Source organism: Jatropha curcas, chromosome 3 (genome assembly GCF_041381405.1).
Source record: "Jatropha curcas cultivar XTBG-Jc1 chromosome 3, XTBG_Jcur_1.0, whole genome shotgun sequence".
NCBI lineage: Eukaryota > Viridiplantae > Streptophyta > Magnoliopsida > Malpighiales > Euphorbiaceae > Jatropha > Jatropha curcas.
The window spans coordinates 32,435,476-32,454,617 of record NC_143153.1 but is presented as its reverse complement, the minus strand read 5'-3'; the positions used below and the strand labels follow the sequence as shown (position 1 = coordinate 32,454,617).

At 35.7% G+C, this 19,142-nt stretch overlaps 4 protein-coding genes and 1 pseudogene across 5 annotated transcripts; 2 read left to right on the top strand and 3 right to left on the bottom strand.

Moving 5' to 3' along the window:
- The first annotated feature begins 123 nt into the window (after positions 1 to 123).
- On the top strand, positions 124 to 2,533 carry LOC105646956 (epoxide hydrolase 2-like; annotated as a pseudogene). Its single transcript, XR_016320063.1, has 5 exons — positions 124 to 469; positions 570 to 796; positions 1,252 to 1,422; positions 1,524 to 1,762; positions 2,001 to 2,533. The product of XR_016320063.1 is annotated as an epoxide hydrolase 2-like (transcript).
- An 873-nt stretch (positions 2,534 to 3,406) lies between these two features.
- GCL2 (GCR2-like 2) lies at positions 3,407 to 5,536 on the bottom strand. Its single transcript, XM_012232916.4, has 6 exons — positions 5,260 to 5,536; positions 4,945 to 5,123; positions 4,690 to 4,801; positions 4,489 to 4,605; positions 4,087 to 4,404; positions 3,407 to 3,867 (listed from the first exon to the last, which is right to left on the bottom strand). The coding sequence occupies exons 1-6, from the start codon at positions 5,437 to 5,439 to the stop codon at positions 3,529 to 3,531; spliced, it is 1,245 nt and encodes a 414-aa protein (XP_012088306.1). The 5' UTR covers positions 5,440 to 5,536; the 3' UTR covers positions 3,407 to 3,528.
- Positions 5,537 to 6,223: 687 nt separating this feature from the next.
- LOC105646954 (uncharacterized) lies at positions 6,224 to 9,038 on the top strand. The gene is made up of 3 exons (XM_012232915.4): positions 6,224 to 6,803; positions 7,796 to 7,949; positions 8,107 to 9,038. The coding sequence occupies exons 1-3, from the start codon at positions 6,337 to 6,339 to the stop codon at positions 8,755 to 8,757; spliced, it is 1,272 nt and encodes a 423-aa protein (XP_012088305.2). The 5' UTR covers positions 6,224 to 6,336; the 3' UTR covers positions 8,758 to 9,038.
- A 914-nt stretch (positions 9,039 to 9,952) lies between these two features.
- On the bottom strand, positions 9,953 to 12,616 carry LOC105646953 (expansin-B3). Its single transcript, XM_012232914.4, has 4 exons — positions 12,294 to 12,616; positions 11,619 to 11,925; positions 11,270 to 11,399; positions 9,953 to 10,538 (listed from the first exon to the last, which is right to left on the bottom strand). The coding sequence occupies exons 1-4, from the start codon at positions 12,454 to 12,456 to the stop codon at positions 10,338 to 10,340; spliced, it is 801 nt and encodes a 266-aa protein (XP_012088304.1). The 5' UTR covers positions 12,457 to 12,616; the 3' UTR covers positions 9,953 to 10,337.
- A 2,505-nt stretch (positions 12,617 to 15,121) lies between these two features.
- On the bottom strand, positions 15,122 to 19,098 carry LOC105646952 (Tetraspanin family protein). The gene is made up of 6 exons (XM_012232912.4): positions 18,755 to 19,098; positions 17,958 to 18,057; positions 16,647 to 16,727; positions 16,414 to 16,518; positions 15,971 to 16,159; positions 15,122 to 15,445 (listed from the first exon to the last, which is right to left on the bottom strand). Exons 1-6 carry the CDS (start codon positions 18,919 to 18,921, stop codon positions 15,425 to 15,427), a joined length of 663 nt encoding a protein of 220 aa, XP_012088302.1. The 5' UTR covers positions 18,922 to 19,098; the 3' UTR covers positions 15,122 to 15,424.
- Positions 19,099 to 19,142: the final 44 nt, after the last annotated feature.

Genomic DNA, 19,142 nt, shown 5'->3' with positions numbered 1-19,142 from the left:
AGATGGAAGAAATGGTACTATTCAGGAAGGAAATTAAAATGATTTGAGCATATGAAAAAAAAAAAGGTGTACAAAATGACCAATGCACCACCATGAAACCCACAAGCTATTTTGAGGCTGAGCATTAAAAATACCAACAGTAATGATTATAATAAATAAGAAGGTAAGTAGAAGTGAGAAAAATGAAAATCCCCATATCCCATCTCTGGATCTGGAGTTAATAATAGCTTCAATCCAATAATTTTTAGGTGGTTGTTTGCGCTTTTAGCTTAAGGAACATGTGACATAAACGCTCTTCTACGACCTACTTTCATATTTAACGACTCCCTCTGTCCAAGTCTCGGTACTAAACTACTAACGTCCTAAAGCTTATTCACTCTCCCTCCCTCTGCTATGGATCAGATTAAGCAATCCCATGTTCAAGTAAATGGATTAAAACTACAAGTCGCAGAGATCGCTGTTGCTATTAGTAACCAACATATTTCTTTCTTTTTTTTTCCCCCCTCTTTTTCTCACTTAACTAGTCTCATTTGTTATTTACATTTACATTTGGGTTGGCAGTGATAGAGCCTTGCTTGCAGGTCCTCAAGTGGTGTTATTCTTGCATGGATTCCCAGAAATCTGGTACACATGAAGACACCAATTGATTGCTGTTGCAAATAATGGCTACAGGGCAATAGCTCTTGGTTTCAGAGGCTAAGGACTCTCTGATCAGCCACCAGAACCAGAGAAAGGCACCTTCATGGATCTTGTTGATGATATCATCGCCCTTCTCGACACTCTTGGCATCAGCAAGGTCACTGCCATGTCAATAAGTAAATATTGCCCAGAATTCTCTATTCAAACTAACCCTATATGTTGCACTATTCTAATGGTAAAATGGTGTTATCTTTTAATACATGAAAGAAATGTTATATATATATTCCTTAAAGTTCTAAACAGATGGGAATAAATTCTTCTCTCACTTGGTAGATTTGTCACCAACCTAGACAGAGCATCTGCATTTTGCCAATATTTGGCTAGAGCAACAGTTGAATGCATGAAATCAAAGTTCAAACCCTACTAGTCTCCAATATATTATATATATTGATGCCCAGTCAAACACTCAACTTCCAGAAAGAGACTCCTCGCACAGAAATAGACATTGGAATAGCAAAAGACAAGCCACAGAACAATTCACACCTTGCATATAATTGACATATTTTGGTCATTTTGACGACTTCAATCTGACGATACAATAATTGGTAGCAGGCTTATCTTGTAGCGAAGGATGCCGGAGTTTTTCCAGCATACCTAATGGGCGTCCTCCACCCTAGCAGGGTGGCTGCGCTTGCAACTCTAGGTATTCCTTTCATGCTACCAGGTCCTAATGGTATCCCAACTCATCTGATGCCCAAGGATTTCTACATAGCAAGGTGGCAGGTACCATTCTCCTCCGTTTCGCCTCAATTAGCTGTAAACCTTCAAAATTTTATTTATAATTCAAAAAACTAATCTTAAATGTAATTCCAATCTAATTGTAGGAACCAGGAAGAGCTGAGGCAGACTTTGCCCGTCTAGATGTTAAGACAGTGATAAAGAACATTTACATTCTCTTCTCTGGCACTGAGCCACCAACGGCTAAGGATGATAATGAAGAAATCATGGATTTGGTTGATCCTTCTACTCCTCTACCCCCATGGTTCTCTGAAGATGATCTTGAAGTCTATGCATCCCTGTATGAGAAATCTGGATTCCGTTTTGCATTACAGGTTCCATACAGGTAGTGTTACTCTTCAAACTTGATTCCTAAAATATAGAAAATAATGTATCCAACTTAATCAAGCAGGGACCTTGAAGCTTTCACTTTAAACCTTGAAAAGCAATATCCTTCTTTCCCTCTACACCTTACAGAGCTTATGTAGATACCCTAAAACCACAATCACATTAAGATCTCCATAGAAATATTTTAGTTTCCATAGAAATGTTCATGTACTTCACTGTTTGGTATATTCATGCAGGACGTTAAATGTAGAATGTGGAATTAAGGATCCAAAAATCACAGTTCCATCACTGTTGATCATGGGTGAAAAGGACTATGTTATGAAGTTTGTAGGTGTGGAAGATTACATACAGAGTGGAAAGGTAAAGGAATTTGTGCCTGATTTGGAGATCATCTTCATTGAAGATGGGAACCATTTTGTTCATGAGAAACTCCCAGAGAAGGTGAATCAGCTCCTAGTGAAGTTCCTCAATAACCATACCACCTGAGTTTTTCAAATGGTATCCTAAGAGAAAATAAAGTGTGCCCTACGATGTATGCTTAGAAAGTAGGGCTTAATTTAATGTTATTGGAAATAATAATCGTCCCCCCAAAATTTTATCACTTCTGTGGTGGATCTACTGAAGAATATGTAGTGAAATTGGATGGAATATGTCAAAGAAAGAATATGGAAACAAATCATCAGAACTGTGGATATCAAAGTAGCAAATCAATGTATGAATTTGTGTGGAGAACAACTAATGAAAAGTTAAATTCACTCAATTGTAATTATTTCAAGCATCAAAACATACAATGTCTGCATTTTACATATTGGGATTGTAGGTTAGGAGAAAATATGCAGGTCATTCAATTCAGTCGGGGATAAAAGCTGGAGCAATGCCAACCAAACCAAATCCAATACTATCCAAACTTATTAATCAACATCTTCTTCATTATCACTGGTCATTTATTTCTAGGCTTTGGAATTATTCACCTGTGATACAGATAAATGGCATATTGACAATTGCCAAAATAAAATAAAATAAAGGAGATAGGAGGCAAGTGCCTGTTCAAAAAATGTTGGTTAATAACTAGTAGTTTAAGTTGTCGGCGCGTTTGGATCATTTTTGGCAGTAGCCAGGTATAATTGGTGACAAAATTTTGACAGATTGTACATATGAATAAGAGGCTTCTCTTATTTGTATCCTGTCAAGCAATAAGAATACTCAATTTCCACATGTTGATTCTTATTCTTCTCTCTTCTTGTTTACCTCTCAATCTCATATTTAATTACTTTGCTTAAATTGCTGCTTTTGTTCTTATAATCACCCTTTAATCTTCATCAATCAGGATTAGTATTAACTCAATTTTAAAAAATTAATCTGTATCAGTGATAGTCTACTTTTGTGATGGCAAAAAATGATTCTTCCAATCGCTTTTCTACGTATGCGGAAATCACTCACTGTAGTTATTATTGAACAAACAGTGTAATGTGGTGGCAAAGACAGAAAACTTAGAACGCATATTGATTTTATCTGCAAATAAAATAAGCTTCTTTAAAGAGGTAGCAAGAGATTAGCTTTCTGCTGTCTAATACACACAGATCCTATGTATTGCACTATGGTTGGGCCTAACTGTAAGCAATACATGCAGAATATGAAACACTAAGACAAAAAACATGAAAGGTACATTCACATATGCAATTCAAAAGAACGTACAGAAGAAACAGTAATATTAACATACAACCAAACTAAAAACTTAAGTATATCAAAAATTCATACAGAGTTTCAGAGTTCGTAAGCAGGGAATCTAGATTCGGAGGGTTCAGTGGTATCTAGAAAAAGATAGGCCATACCTCCAATCCCTTCGAACAGTGAGTAGGGGCTATCACCTCCATTCATCTCTCCTGCAGATATAAGTTTGTGAGCTCTATCAAGTAGAAAGCTTGTAAACGCTTTGGCCCTGTATAAGAACTCTAAATTGCCAGTCATTCGGTACAATGAGAGGAATACGTATGCGTTCCCACTGATGCCATGACAAATACCAACTCGCTTGAGCAGGCCACGATTCCACACTACCTCTGCTGCATCTACAGCAGCTTGCAGAAATTCATCGACTCCAAAAACCTGAAAAGTACATGTTCTTTTGGAAGCCTTAAGGAAAGAAGCTTTGAAGAAGAGAAAAGGACAGAAATGTACTCATATTGACATATACTTCCTGGATTAGTTAGTTTTCAATATTCTCCAAACTAGACTGTATACAGAATAATTTCTAGAATGAATCACTTGTATATGTAAATTATACACGATCTGTAGGTTAATGAATTTATAACCAAAAGATATTACCTTAGCTGCCTTGACAAGTGTGAGGGCAACACCGGGAGCTCCATGACACCAGTGCACAAGAACATCCCTCTTGCGATCTTCTTCACTAGGGGGATAGTTTCCACTAGGAAAACGATTCTTGATCATGTAATTAAGGGTACCCTTAACATCCTCAACCTCATCTGGTTTCAGCTCTACATCCATCAAAACATGCATAATGCCTGCCAATCCATGAGCAGCACCCCAATACCTCTCTCCATACCATTCGTACATTAGTGGGGGTCCTCCATCCTTGGCCAACTCCCTCCCGTTCTTGATTATTTCACTTGCAACTGCACGCTGCATTAAGTTTACACCGAATTTTACAGAAATTTTAACAAAATAGAAAATCAAATAGTAAGGAAGTTATAATGGGAATCTCACAATTGTTGTGGGAGGGATAGTGCCCTCGCCTATATGTTTGTTTAAGAACAAACACGCCCACAAGTAGCCACTTCTTCCATATAATAACTCATCAGGGTGATCTCTTGACAGCTTAACCTGTTTTATCATTCACAAGTATCAGAGCAAACAACAGAAAATAGAATGTTGACAAAAAAAATTGCAGCAAGAAGGCTAAAGAACCTCTCCAAATTGGTTGAGATAGTAATTTTTCAATGCTTCATCATTCGCGTGCTTTGCTGCTACAGCCCCAATAGCACAAACACCAGCTCTTCCGCATATAAAAGTCAAGTCCCTATTATTAAAAAAAAAAAAAGTATCATTTAATTGAGCTTCTTTATCAGCTGCAAGTCTAATTAAATAACACCCATTTCTAATCACCAAAGCGTAAAACACAGAGATAAAATCATTTATTTTATAGAGAGAGAAAGAGGGCACCTTGAAGCAAGAGAAGCGGAGTCACAAGCCTTAACAATCTGTAGACAGAGAGAGAGATCATTTTTATTATTGGAAACTTGATAAGTTTTTAAAAGGAAGAAAGCGGTGCCAAGACTGCCACTATAGAGAGTGAAGTCTTGCACGCTCTGCGCATTCACCCCCCATGTCTCCATCACTATCTGAGACAAAACAGCAAACAGCTGGTGAATTTTCCAAAAAAAAAAATCACATAAAAACATAAAATAACGAAAGAGAACATAACAGAGATTACAATTATCAGAAAAAAGAGGAAGAGGAAAAAGAAAAAGAGAGTACGGTTTCTTTGAGATCCAAAGCAGCGCGTTGAAATCTCTGAGAGAGAGAAGGGTAAGGCATAGAAAGAAGCTTCATAAGGGAATCTCCACTAGTCTCTTCTTTTTCTGATTGAGGAGCTAGAAATGGACTTGCTTCCGATACAAAATCTGGCATTAAATTGGGAAAGAATCGATCAGACATTTTTCTCCTTCTCCTTCTCCTCCTCCTCCTCCTCCTTCCTCCTGAGAAACCTCCTTAATTTCCCTCAATGGAGAAACATAAAACAGAGCTGAGCTGAGTCCTACTCCTTACACGTAGTTAAAAAGAAACCTGTCAACGTGGCAGGATTCTGTAAAAACCAACTCTAAACAATGCTGCAGTCATTTAAATGACGTCGTTTTATTAAGGATCTCATATCACCATCAATAACACGTTTTGGATTGATCGCGTGTTCCCATTCAAGAGACAGACACTTAAAAAAAAGTTACATAACTATTTAGTCCCTTAAATTTGATAATAATTATAATGTTTTTTCATTTTACTCCTATTTTACAAGAAAATTATTTTTATTTTCATACAAATAAAAAATAATTAATATTATCGGAATAATAAATTTTACTGGTATATCCTTATATTAATAATGCTTCTTTCAATAAATAATTGAATAGGACATTGTTAATAACAAAATATATTAAATAAGATTATATGAGACAATTGAGAATTTAATTATATTTTAAAAAATAAAATTATTCTATAAATTGGCACCAAAAAAAGAAAAATAAGTTTCATTTTTTAGAAAATAACAAATATTTTGTAAATATACTTATTTGGTAAATATATTTATTAAGGAGCAATCTCAAGGACTAATAAGTGAATTTATCAATTAAAAGAGATGAAATTGCAATTACAACAAAATCTAGGAACCAAGTTGTTGTTTACCCAAAAAAATATTTTTTAAATAATTAGTAGACAAAGACTTTTTATCCTTAAGAGATCCGAACGCAACGATCTGGAAAGAGAGAATTCCTCAACTAATACCCGCCATTGCCACTATCACCACCCTCTAGAGAGAGAAAGGTTAGTGCTTTAGCATCGACGATGGCGTCCGCCTACGACGCGTTCAGTCCCGGTGGTGAAGACTCCACCAGCAACCTTCAAAATGATCAATCACAACCAAATTCCGGTCCATTCGACTACGATGGCTATATGGGTTATGATTCTTCATTCGCTGCTCCTACCTCCCAGGAGGATGTTTTCTCTGGCCACCAGCCACCGCCTCCACCACCACCACCCATCTCCGATTACTTTAACGCTGATCCTACTGTGAATGTTGCACCTCCCACCGACTTCACCAATGACAACCACCCGCATTCTTCCGAGGCATACGGGTTTGGGATGCCTGAGCAAAACCAGGAGTTCGCATCACCTTTCGAAATGCCTGAGACTGATGGAAATGCCAAGAGATATGAAGAGGATAATGGCGCCATTTTTGCTACCGATGGACCGCTTCTGCCTGATCCTTCTGAGATGCGGGAAGAAACCTCCCAGCGACGCGAGTGGCGCCGGTGAGTTTCTTTTGCTTCTGTTTATAGTTGATTGTATTATCTAGCGATTGAATAATTGCATAGTTAAATTTAAGGATCTTTTAAACATTTGAGCAACCTGACTCAAGGGATTTAAAAGATCAAGTTTTGGAATTGTTTGTTTATGGACAAACCCAGGACCAAGAATTTTGCGGTTTTAAAGAATGTAATAGCATCAGATTGTGAAACATTGGCAATTCTCAAAATTATTAACACCATCCTTATACCTGAAGATGTAATTACTTATTTAAGCTTTAAATATAGTTACTTGGCCTTTTATTATATAATATGATATACTAGCTTTTACTGCCTTAACATTGACCTTCTAAGTGTCATATTGATGCTAAAAGAATGTTGTTTGGTATAGGAAGTTCTTATTCAAAGTCCTTTGAATGGTAAAAGATGGTGGTTCTGAAATTATAATTTCGTGTTTCTTCTTGATGTTCATAGCTCTTTTGATTTTCTTATGCTTATCTTAACTTTTTGAAATGGTGATGTTGAAAGAAGACATTTATTTCTTTTCTTCACACTTGAGAACACAAGGTAATTCTGTTGATTAGTCTACTGCTTTGCTTTCAAGTGCATTTCTTTTGTGATACTCTCATTAAAACCCAGAAATGTTCTTGATCAATGTCTTCACTTTGTTTTTTTCTTTTCGTGATAGAGTTATTGCAAATGGAGGTGTTTTTGGCTTCTTCAGTATCTTGTTTTCAGCTCTGTCTTTTATTGTCCTATGTTACAAAGGTTCAGGTGACAACGAATGGATAGTATTTGACCACGGAGTGAAAGCTTATATTGATCTATAAAGTTATGATTAGAGTGCTGAATGATGTTTGCTTTGCATGATCTTATTTGTACAAGTTTGAAGTGAAAAGGAATTCTAGAAACCATTTTTATTAGATTTCGTGTTTTGTTCCTGCAATTGAGTTATCAAATTTATGTATTGTATAACCGCTTACATCCATTTCCCACAGTCTAAATGCGCTCCATCTTGAAGAGAAGGAGAACAGAGAGAAGGAAATGCGTAATCAAATTATAAATGAAGCTGAAGAATATAAAAGAGCATTTTATGAGAAAAGGAAGCTAAATTGTGAAACTAACAAGGCTCACAACAGAGAAAGGGAGAAGGTAAAATTTATAAATGCCATCTTCTCATTTTATCACCTTAGCATCCCTCATTCTTTCCCACCCTGACCTTCCCTCTCTATCAAGCATCTTTACTGCCCTCTTTTTTTTTTTTTTTTTTTGGCTTTATTACTTGGATAAGGTGACTGTTTATTTACAGCTTTACTTGGCTAACCAAGAGAAATTCCATAAAGAAGCATACAAACATTATTGGAAAGCCATAGCAGAGATTATTCCAAGAGAGGTGCCAAATATTGAAAAGAGAGGTAGGAGAGATCCCGATAAGAAACCTTCCATTCTGGTAGTTCAGGGTCCAAAGCCTGGAAAACCCACTGATCTTGCACGAATGAGGCAGATTTTCGCCAATCTGAAACAGAATCCCCCAGCTCATATGATGCCTCCCCCACCTGCAAAAGATGGCAAAGATGCAAAGGAAGGGAAAGATGGCAAGGATACAAAGGAAGGAAAAGATTCCAAGGATCCAAAGGAAGGAAAAGATTCCAAGGATCCAAAGGAAGGGAAAGACGGCGAGGATGCAAAGGAAGGAAAAGACGGCAAGGATGTCAAGGAAGGGAAAGTAGACAACCATACAAAAGAAGGGCAAGATGTAGAGGATTTGAGAAGTCCTGCACCTACACCTACGCCCACACCTACTGCAGTAGCAGCGGCAGTTGCTGCCGGCAACAGTCCAACTTCACCTGCTAAAGTTGCTACTGCTTCCAATGGTGCATTTGACTTATCAAAACTTGAGGCTCTAGCTGCTGCGGAGGATAAACAATCTGATGCAACTAAACCAGCCACCAAAGAGTGATGATACACCACCATTTTTTGCTATTAATTTCTTTTCATTCTTTGATTACTTTGCTTAACCATTTTTTGCAAAGAATAAGAGGAGCTCTGTTGGACATTGTTGAGTCTGACCTGAGCTGTTGCAATCTGCGAGCTTCTTCCTAACTATAGGATTTTCTAGGTATGGACACGTTTTCTTTTCTTCTTCCCTTTTGTTTTTTTACCCTCTCTTCTGTAGCTTCCAATTTTGTCCAGATTCATTATCTAGATAAACTAAATCATAGTTTTTCATTGTTATTTTAATTTTCTGTGTGTGCCATTTCCAACATTTAGAAATTCCAGTCTTGGGCTTCTCGAGAGCATCATTCATCTCGTCAGCATTAACTGTCTTTTAACTAATTGCATCATCATTTCGCTCCCAACTGCAATTGAGTAACCATCATCATCTTGTTCAACAAGAAGCCTACTTCAAAGATTAATACTTTTTATAAAAAAGGATTTTTATTTCCTTGAACAATATCTTATACAGAAAGGGATCTATGAAGGGTGGGGACATATTGTTTGTATTGTAGAGAATCAAATAAATATCCCTTCACATGATAAAAGAAAATCCAGCAGCTATCATTTGGGATTCTATGGGACCCCACCCACATGCAGTCTTAGCAAACTTTCTTTGTCACCACTCACTGCTCAGCAGCACACACACCAAGCTAGTCTCTGCTGTAGGGCTATTAAGCCTTTTGCATGTGAATGACTCAGTTTTAGTTAATGTATGCGCAGAAAATATATATCCCAGTTCCCATACAGTAACACATACATACACAAGTGTTCACACCTATAACTGGTTCATTTCTAAGGACACGAAAGCAACCATTCATATTGTTAGTAGAAACTCTCTCTCTCTCTCTCTCTCTCTCTCTCTCTCTCTCATTCATTTCCTTTATGTTAAATATAATAGAAAAAATGTCTTCAAAACATAGACAAGACAAGTATTGGGTCCATTTTTGCAGGAGCCAATTAAATTTTGTTAGCTAAGAGTTATAGAAAGGTAGGCAGTGAGCAATTGCACTAGCCATCAACTGTAAGTAAATACAATAGTGAACCACAAGGTCCCACACTAAATACTAGTCTCAACTCAACATTATTGTTATTATCGTTATTATTTTTAATGGGGTCTTCAAATTGACTACACAGTTGCACTCAGAAATCTAAAAAAATTAAAATTTAAAAACCAGTAGGGCCTATAATATATATCCCAAAAGTATATTACAAATACCAAAAATACTTGTACACTCTTGGAGAATACATCAGGCCAATTTTGTCCTACTAATACACTAAACGCTCTCTCTCCTTTGGAGAGGGCTACAACCTCTACATAGAACTTACACAACATTCAAAAGAAAACAAGAAAAGTAAAAGAAGGAGAAGCATTGGATGCCTTAATTTATGCAATCCATTGACTGCTTTTCTTCTGAAAAAACGAAAAAAAGGAAAACAAAACAAAACACCAAAGTCTTAGTTGGGCACTTTTTCGTGTAAAGAAGACAAGGTTCTTGTTTCTTGTTTCTGTGCTGGCCAGTTTTGGGAAGTAAGAAGAAATAATCAATTAGGAAAGAAATTGAGGCGAGAGGTATAAGTAGCCTTTGGAGACCAATTTCTTGGAATAACATCTCTAGCAGAAACTGCTCTTCCTGTTGAAAGAGTAGTTAACTTAACTGAAAATGGTCCCTTTAAAGGTCCTCCAATAATACACCAATTTGCACCCCATAAATGATTCATCTCTAGCCACTCACTGCCTCCTGCCTGCCAATGTAAAACCAATAATAATATTATAAACTCTGCATTTCTATTTTCTGCAGATAAATTTTGCAGCTTTTCTTCCCTCCATCAATATTATGGAGAAATGGCTTAATTAGAATTTTAGGCTTTAAGATTGTGGCCCCATATCACATGCCAAATGCAATTAGTCAATGAAATAGTTGAATATGAAGGGTATAAGAAAAGAAAGGGATAGACAAAAGTGCTTTTGAGCGTATTGGCACCACCAGACAAACATGACCAATATATAAAATAATACAACATGGGATGTTCCTTTTCTTTGATAAATTAGGCAAAGGAACATTATTAAGGCAATATTATTTTCTTGATAAAGTGGAAAAATGCACATGATTAGTGGGTTAACATATCCGCAATAATAGGAATTGTCTAATCTAATCTTATCTTATCATCAAAATGCTAATTTACCTTTGCTTTTTAAGGAATTACTATTCATTTCTTTTATGAAGTTTAATTTTAGCACGTTGAGGCATGAAAGTTCTTTTTAGGTAAATGAGAAAGTGCAGGCTTTAGAACATGCACCAAAAAGAAACTATCTTTACACTTTTTTGACCTCAGCAAGCAAATGGTATCTCAGTGTGTGAAGGCTCAGAGAAGATGCTTTCTGTTTTTCTTTTTCTTTTTTTTCTTCTGATCAGGTTTTTATTTGGGAAGTATAAAAAAATTGTGGTGGAGTTAAATAATATATATATACTTACTTCTCTTATATGCATAGATCCAACATCACCATCACCATCTTCAAATTCCACAAGCAAGGATAACCAATAATCAGTTGAACCTTCATTAACATGGAAGGCAATGTTCTTCCCTGGATACTTACATGGGGTCCTACAAGTATTACAACAAATATTATTATCAAAATGGGCTTGCAAAGGGTATTCTGGTAATTTCAAAAGAAATATTAATGTTTGGAAAACAACTGAACTAAAATGAAACAACTGAAATTTGGAGCAATGGAGTAACCAATAAACAGAAGAGGACAGCCTGAAAATGACAAAGGAAAAACTAGGAGAGACCGTTAAAAAAGAGAAAGATATACACACATACCGGCGATACATGACAGGGAGCTCGCCTCGGTTTCTGAGTGGACCACTTTCACCAGCAATAGCCATACGACCAAAGGCAGCACCGCTGAGGTCAAAGTGTGTGCGACCATTGGAACAATAACCACCTGGGCACTCATCTGTCACAATTATGGTCACTGCCCTTCTTGAGCATATACTTTTGTCGAGGCACCGAACTTTATAGCAAGCCCCGCATCCTTCCCCGTTCTTGAACAGTATTGGGCTCACTGCACCAACTCTGGCCCTCAGTGGCTTCACATCCACTAGTGACCCATACCCACATGCCCCTCCTGCACATCAATTTGTTATACTTTATATACATTTCCACGTTCTCCATTCATAATTTCACTATAACAATTGTTCTTGGGTTTTGTGTAAAGAAACTACATGGAAATTTAGGATTTAGTGAAGAAAAACACAAACTTGCTGTCAAAATTACAGTAAAAAATGCAAGGTTAGATGTTCCAAACTATCACCCCGGCTTAAGCAGGTGTGAAAGAAAAATATAAAATTGTAAACTAGACTCAATTCGGGGAAGAGGGTAAAAACTAATTCATGTTTCAATTAAGTACATGTAGAATTCAAATAGATCCAAGCAGCAATACCGAGGACCAATAGAGTAGCAAGAACATTAATAACAAGTATTGGTGGGACCTACCGTCGCTGCCATCACCGTCGGGGCTACCGTACCAGGTGGCAGTGGCCGGCTTCCAATGTAGGTCATTTACACGGTGCGGAACTTGTCCGGAGACCGTCAAAACCTTCAGGAACACAAGAAAGTGAAAGACCAAGAACAAACTGGAGCTGCGGCGGCGCTGCATTGTGAGAGGTAAGATAAAAGGAAGCGCCACCACCGCCTCAACTACAACGTCAACTGGACAGAACCGAAAGCAAAATGAAAGAACAGTTAGAAAGAAGCTTGCCGACACTCGACAGTGTTCTTTTGTTGCTAATGTAGGCTATGGCCAGTGTAGAGCTCTTTGTCAGTCGTAGTATTATATATAGGACAAAGGAAATGAAGGCTGTTCATATTTTTATTTTTTTTTTGTGACCGTGTGACCATTAGGTTTTGGCTTTATTTACGAAACGTTGCCACTCATATTTGGGGCCCACCGACGGTTAAGGCGTTAATTCCGCCAACCGTGCTTGTCAGTTAGGGACAGTTTAGTCATTTAGGAAATAAAATAAAAATTAGGAGCGTCGTAGTCTCTATAGTTTCTACCGTTATTATTGTTTTTTTTTAAGCTCTGCACGTGGGAAGGAGAGATAAATAAACAGATGGAAGAAAAGAGTCGTTAATCGCCGGCGGCCAATTTTGGCGGCGAACCTACATTGTCGTCTGAACAGGGTGATAATAGCAAAGAAAAAGTTTAGTTCTTTAGGTTTTTTGGTTTCAGAATCTGGTTTACAAGTCCCTAGTATGAAAGCGGGTCGTCTGGCCGATTTTGTTGAAATTATGGAGTTGTTTCTCGATTTTCGTTCGTCAAGAAATAACGTCGTTTTGTACACATTAATCTGTTCTGATACTGGTCAGTGCTATTCGGAGAAATTTAGAGAACAGAATTCTGAAGATAAGGATAATAATTAACGAACATAACAACCTAACAAACAATTGATCATATGATTATCTCAACCGATTTACAAGCATATTTAGTTCAACCAATTCAGTTAAGTAGAATTTAAGTATATTACAGTGAAAATTAGATAGCTGCATTAAAATTTTACTACTGAAAGCATTTTGTTTTACAGAGGTGGTTGCGCATAAGCCGCGCAACAAGTTTAGACTTATTGGCCTCCATGGCCCCAATGGGACACAAAAGTTTGTACGTATAGTGTTGTGTTTGTTTGTTTTCGTGCCTTTTCTAATTAATGAATGGACCGTAATCCATAGTGTTATCCCGGCTCATTTTACCTCTAAAGAATGAAAGGAAGTCGTCGTTTATAATAAAAAACATCTCGATCTCGAATTGTCTCCAATAAAGTAGCTTGTTGTGTTATCATAGTTCATTTTAATTATAATATCAACGTTTGTCACTTCAAAAGAAGTAGGATTATTTTCACTAATTAATGATGTTGCTGCCTCCACTCAAGTTTTATTTACATTAACATAATCAATTAAGTGGATTAAGCAACAACTTCAAGAAATTGGGGGAAAGAAGAAAAGGGGATTTTTTTTTTTTTCCCTCCATTTTTGGGAGGTTGGGGAGCAATTTTCAATCATATATATTTAAAGTAAAAAACTTTTTTCTTTTATTGTTTGTTCTTTTAAGTGAGAGAATCTGTGACATGATCCAATGCCCAGCAAATCTGGAAGATGATGCTGACTATGAAGGAAACTCCAAAATTTTTTCTCCAACATATTATCAGTAGAAGAGAAAATCTCCACAATTTTCAAAAAGGGATTTGGTTTAAAATTTTCTTCTTTGTCCATAACTTTGGACACCACATGTGACAACTTGCCACCAAGCCATTTTTCTAAAACAATCATCTATTTATTTATTTATTTTCATTTATATAAAGTGCCAAAAAACTTATTAATTAACTAGTGAAATTATTTTTTGTAAAGTTTCATTATTATTATAAAGAAATTCTGCAAAACTCCTTAAAAAGAATTGTGTGATTTGCAAAACACAGAAATAATAATAATAATGATTTATTCTCATATTCACATGTGTTTACTCATTGCTCTTTTCACATGGTTATTTTCTAATGACAGGTTATCTAAACCATTGATAATTATTTTTAACAAGCTAAAGCTAATGGGAATCAAAAAACCATTAAAAAAGCTTCAAAACAAGGAATAGAACAAATTAAAGGTAAAAAAGAAAGATTTCAAAGCATCTGTCTTTTAAAAATAAAAAAATCCATTCTTTAGTTTGACAATTAATTTTCTTCCAGCTGAATATCTACCCTTCAAAGCATCTACTACTGCTAGCGGATTAAGAAAAAGGACATTTCCATTATGGGTTAACACCTAAACTCCACCAATTGATCCACATCACAAAATGATAGGTTAAAATCCAATACAAAATACAAACAAATCAATATGTCATGTCATGCTTTAAAGATAACAATTTAAAGAGATTGCTTTAATTATTTTTTAATCAAGATATGTATATCTTGGTAGTTAAAGGTAGGTACACTTGGAGAAGATAGTAGTTTGTGAATCCATTCAGATCATAGCACAAAACTGTGTTTGATTATAGTAATCTATTAGGTATTTGTAGGTGTCAATAAAATGAAAACCCTAATCATGCTTTATAAAAAGGCAGTATTAGGGGAGAGAAAAGGCTTCATAATCAAGTTGTTTGGACTTCAATAAATAACAAGCTTAACCTCTTCGACAGACAGAGGACAATCCTTTCTGCATTCTTCATAATGAACATAGGCTTAAACTTGCTAAAAAATATATTTTGCTACTTTGAGTATTTATAAGCTCTATTATGGATATTCATATGTTCATTCAGAACACACCTGACCAATCAATGAATAGCAGAAAATTGTGACTCGCTAAGATTAATTTACATGTCATACATCTTCTCTTTGCATTTCTTACAACTTCTGAATCATATACCAACTAAGGATCGAGTAGAATTCAATTAAAAAAGAAAAAGAAAAAGAAATCATTATATGACAAGAGGGATAAGGTTTGAGTACAAATACTACTAGGCACACATGTACAACTGACTGCCAGATCAACCAACAGCACAAAAGTTCCATTTCCAACCTTCCATGTTTATTCAATTTCTATGCTTTCAAGTTTTTGGTTCTGGCCTTGGGCAAATCATTTCACCTGTTTGCTTGATTCACCTGATTCAGGAATAAGACCAAACGATAAGCAATTTAGAGTGTAACAATATGACAAATTGGCTGGTAGCCTCAGATTATTTTGGTGCTCGTGTTTCAAAAGCAACAAAAAAAAGCAAGTGGATTAAAATTCTTGGGAATATTTTGGATCTTTTCAAAGTCTCTGCATATTTATTTTTCATGTCTCACAAGGCTCTTATTCCCTCATCCTGTGATAAATACGGAACTATAAGTGCAGTACTCTTCTCTCGCATGAGTTCAAATTCCCAAAGCGCATTGTTAAACAGCAGTATCCATTCTTTTCTTGAAGCATAGTTTATCAAAACATTGTACGCCAAGCCACTATTTCCAGTCACTAATGATTATCAACAATATAGAACTACTTGCTCAGATTATTCAAACAAAATGATAAGATTGCAAATTAGTAAAATATATACCTGCTTATGAGCAAGAGCAACATGTACAAGAAAAATATATACCTGCTTATGAGCAAGAGCAACATGTACAAGAAAAATTAGGCATATGTACCTTTTCATTAATCCTTACACTCCATGAATCGCTTTTGGATCCAACAACAGGGTTACCAACAACATAAGGAGGTGGGATAACAGCATTGTTTAGGAGTGGAACCCTGTCTGGTGCATATTCATCATCACTGTCATAATACTGATGTGGTCCTAGAGCTTTGAGTAACAATGCTAGCAAGAAAGACAATCCCTGCAAATTAAAGGCATAGTTGGTGAACAAGTTGAGTGCACAGAGATGTCCCAAAAGAAAAACTTTCAGTTTTGAGTCTATATAACTGCAGACTCGCAAAAACTACAGCCAATCAGCACATTGATTAACTTGCAAGTTTTTAGATCATACAATAATATCTCATTATACAATTGTTTTTCACTTGAATTCTTAGCAATGAGATGTACAAAAAGCAAAAACTGCAGGTTTCCAATGAGAGAGAGAGAGAGAAAGACCTGAACAGACACAATTGACAAGCCTATCCATTTGCACATCTCAAAGTTTGACCTGATGAAATCTTTGAACTGGTTGAAACTCCCTGTTGGATCCTTCGGAAAGTCCTGATGCAAAGTTGATCAAATTGGCACCACATTCATACAAATTGTCAATAAAAATTCACAGTAAGTTCTCTTGATCCCAAAAGTCGTTGGTTAGGAATAAAATAAATGGGTTCCGCAGATAGACATACCTGTTCCCAGTCACGGTTTAAAAATACATCAGCAGTAACCCCAGCCTCCAGCATAAAGAGCAAGAAGACAAACAACATATACTGAAATCTGTTAAGGTTAAGTTAACTCAAAAAATGTCAACTATACTGAATAATTAAACCTCAATTCACATTTCCTTTTAAGAATTAACTGCAAATTTATGATATAAGAATGTGAGTGACTGTCAGAAATAGTAGATTTTGTCAAAAGTCAATCCCAGCGAACTAAATCTGTAAGTAAACCTTGTTTGAAAAGAGTTGAAATCATATTTAGAGCATACAACTTAAGGTTGTAGTGGTGCTGGGACTGTGTCTTGGTACCTAAATACTATCCATTCAGAAATATTTTTTTGTTAACATGGATCACAGTTAGTATATTTAAGCAATCTCTATCTTGATCATACCTATTAAAATAAAAAGAATAAGACATGGTACAAGATTTTGGAAAGGAGACCATTTAAAAGCACAAATATATAAAGCGACACAGTCCCCGGTGAAAAAACATTTGAAAAGATTTTTTAACTTCTAGGTCCGGTGTTTAAAAAGAGTTATGCTGAAAAGGATACACATAGCGTGAAACTATTAATATATATGCATAAAAAAAGGTAACGATAAGCAAAAAAAACAGCAGAAAGTAAAAACATCTGGACCTGGATCAGCATTTTTACATTTGACTCCATGGAATTGATCTTTAAAAGAACTCAAAATTGAGAGAAAATATGCATACTAGATAAAAGGGAGATAATTAAATTCAAACTTGATTATGGCATTGTTGTAAGTAAGAATGTAAGATCACTAGCAAAAACCTAGATAGGCTTTCTTGTAACTGTTCACAACCAAAAGCTAAGGTTTGAAATTCAATTTCAAATAACCCATACACTCCAAAAAACTAAAAGTTCATTGCGAAATTTAAAATCATCTAAGAATGTAGGATGGAATACATAAATTCTGTTCCATAAAACACTTTTGCATTAGAAGATCCCACAAAATCTGCAAATCAAGAACTGCATAAAAGAGCTCAGCCTTTTAAGTAAATTCTATATTGACAAGTATTCAAAATAATGTGAGGTTTCTTTTGTTTAAGTAGGAATTCATTGAGATGGATTTGAATATGTGATATCATAAAAACCAAGTGAAAAGCATAATGCCTACACTAATATCAAATTAAAAAGATTCTTCATTTTAAATTCCCATCTATCCAAATGGATTTAAGAGAGTTATAGCAAAATTCAACTAATAAATATACTGGAGCTAATAATATTTTTCATTTTAACTGAGTTGAGAAAAGGATACTAGATAAAGGCAACAACCATTTGCAGTTTCTGCAGCAACATGACCTAAGCATGTAATCACACATAAAGTGACCCCAACGCCAAGAAAAGTATAAATGAACCTTCATTCCACAAAGATACAAATACAATGCCTTAGCTGATTTTAAGCAATCAGAAGGAAAGCATTAAAATCTCAGTTCCACTATATGTAAAAGCAAAATGCAAATTTGAAAACATATAAAAGATAAACAAACCAAAAGGTTGTGAAAAAGTTATTTGTCCACTTGAAAGGATCAGCACTCTCCAATAACCAGAAAAAATAATATATTTTTCAAATTAGCACTAAATATTCTCTTGTTCCGAACAAAAACAAAGAAAAGAGTTAACGGAATTACATAGTAATCATGCTCTCGATTACAAAATATCCAAAAGTTCCAACACCCCGCCCAAAAAATCAAAAAACCAACTCTTGCTAATTCAAATTCGAAACAACAAAAAAATTCCAATCCTCAAAAGAATTTCAATAGCTAGTAGCAACTACCTCTGACTTCCCCCATTATCAAAAACTGTACAGTTTATAAATGCATAATCATCAATTCAATGTAGGTGAATATGATCACATAATACCCTATTGGATAAGGAAAAAAAAAAAAAAAAAACGCAAGGAATCTTAAACTTTTATTTATATTCCCTACATTTTGATTTCAGAACGCAAACCAAAATCAACCAATAAAAATCATAAAAATAGAAACTTTCTCTTTGTCCTACAAACCAAACAAAAAGCCCATGAAGGATACCCGAAAAAAAAAAAATACATACCAGGGAGCAAGATGATCAGAATCTTCAAAGGGGAGGTCACCCATTTCCCTCTGCCAAACCCTAATAAGCCAAACACCATATAATATCATTCCCAAACCAACCATCCCTATCAAAGAATTCAGCAACTTCAATATCGATTGTATGAAATTCCTCATTAGCCTACCCATTCTTTTTGATACCTGATAAACCCTCAAAAAACCCAAACTTTTATCGCTTCAATCAGAATCAACAAAAAGAGGTCTCAAATTCTAAATGGAGAATGCAAGTCTTAGTACTTAAAAGGCTTCTAGCTCAAGGAAAAAGAACGATTCTGTTGCGGTTTTCTCTCTCGGCCTTTTTCCAAATTAGCTGCTTAGCTGGATTCACCACGTCCAGCTTGGATTCTTCT

Bases quoted from the DNA above. Each gene is read 5' to 3' on its own strand.
- LOC105646952 (XM_012232912.4), bottom strand. From the start codon at position 18,921: ATGGGTAGGCTAATGAGGAATTTCATACAATCGATATTGAAGTTGCTG. The intron at 16,728-17,957 runs GTATCCTTTTCT...AACAGATTTCAG, and splicing joins ATGGTTGTTGCCTTTATCTA to TATATGTTGTTTGTCTTCTT. The intron at 16,160-16,413 runs GTCTTTCTCTCT...TTTAATTTGCAG, and splicing joins TGTCAATTGTGTCTGTTCAG to GGATTGTCTTTCTTGCTAGC.
- LOC105646953 (XM_012232914.4), bottom strand. From the start codon at position 12,456: ATGCAGCGCCGCCGCAGCTCCAGTTTGTTCTTGGTCTTTCACTTTCTT. The intron at 11,926-12,293 runs GTAGGTCCCACC...ATTGATGTGCAG, and splicing joins CGACGGTGATGGCAGCGACG to GAGGGGCATGTGGGTATGGG. The intron at 10,539-11,269 runs GTAAGTATATAT...TTACATTGGCAG, and splicing joins GATCTATGCATATAAGAGAA to GCAGGAGGCAGTGAGTGGCT.
- GCL2 (XM_012232916.4), bottom strand. From the start codon at position 5,439: ATGTCTGATCGATTCTTTCCCAATTTAATGCCAGATTTTGTATCGGAA. The intron at 5,124-5,259 runs GTACTCTCTTTT...GTTTTGTCTCAG, and splicing joins CTTTGGATCTCAAAGAAACC to ATAGTGATGGAGACATGGGG. The intron at 4,802-4,944 runs GTGCCCTCTTTC...TTTTAATAATAG, and splicing joins TCCGCTTCTCTTGCTTCAAG to GGACTTGACTTTTATATGCG.
- LOC105646954 (XM_012232915.4), top strand. From the start codon at position 6,337: ATGGCGTCCGCCTACGACGCGTTCAGTCCCGGTGGTGAAGACTCCACC. The intron at 6,804-7,795 runs GTGAGTTTCTTT...CATTTCCCACAG, and splicing joins CAGCGACGCGAGTGGCGCCG to TCTAAATGCGCTCCATCTTG. The intron at 7,950-8,106 runs GTAAAATTTATA...GTTTATTTACAG, and splicing joins ACAACAGAGAAAGGGAGAAG to CTTTACTTGGCTAACCAAGA.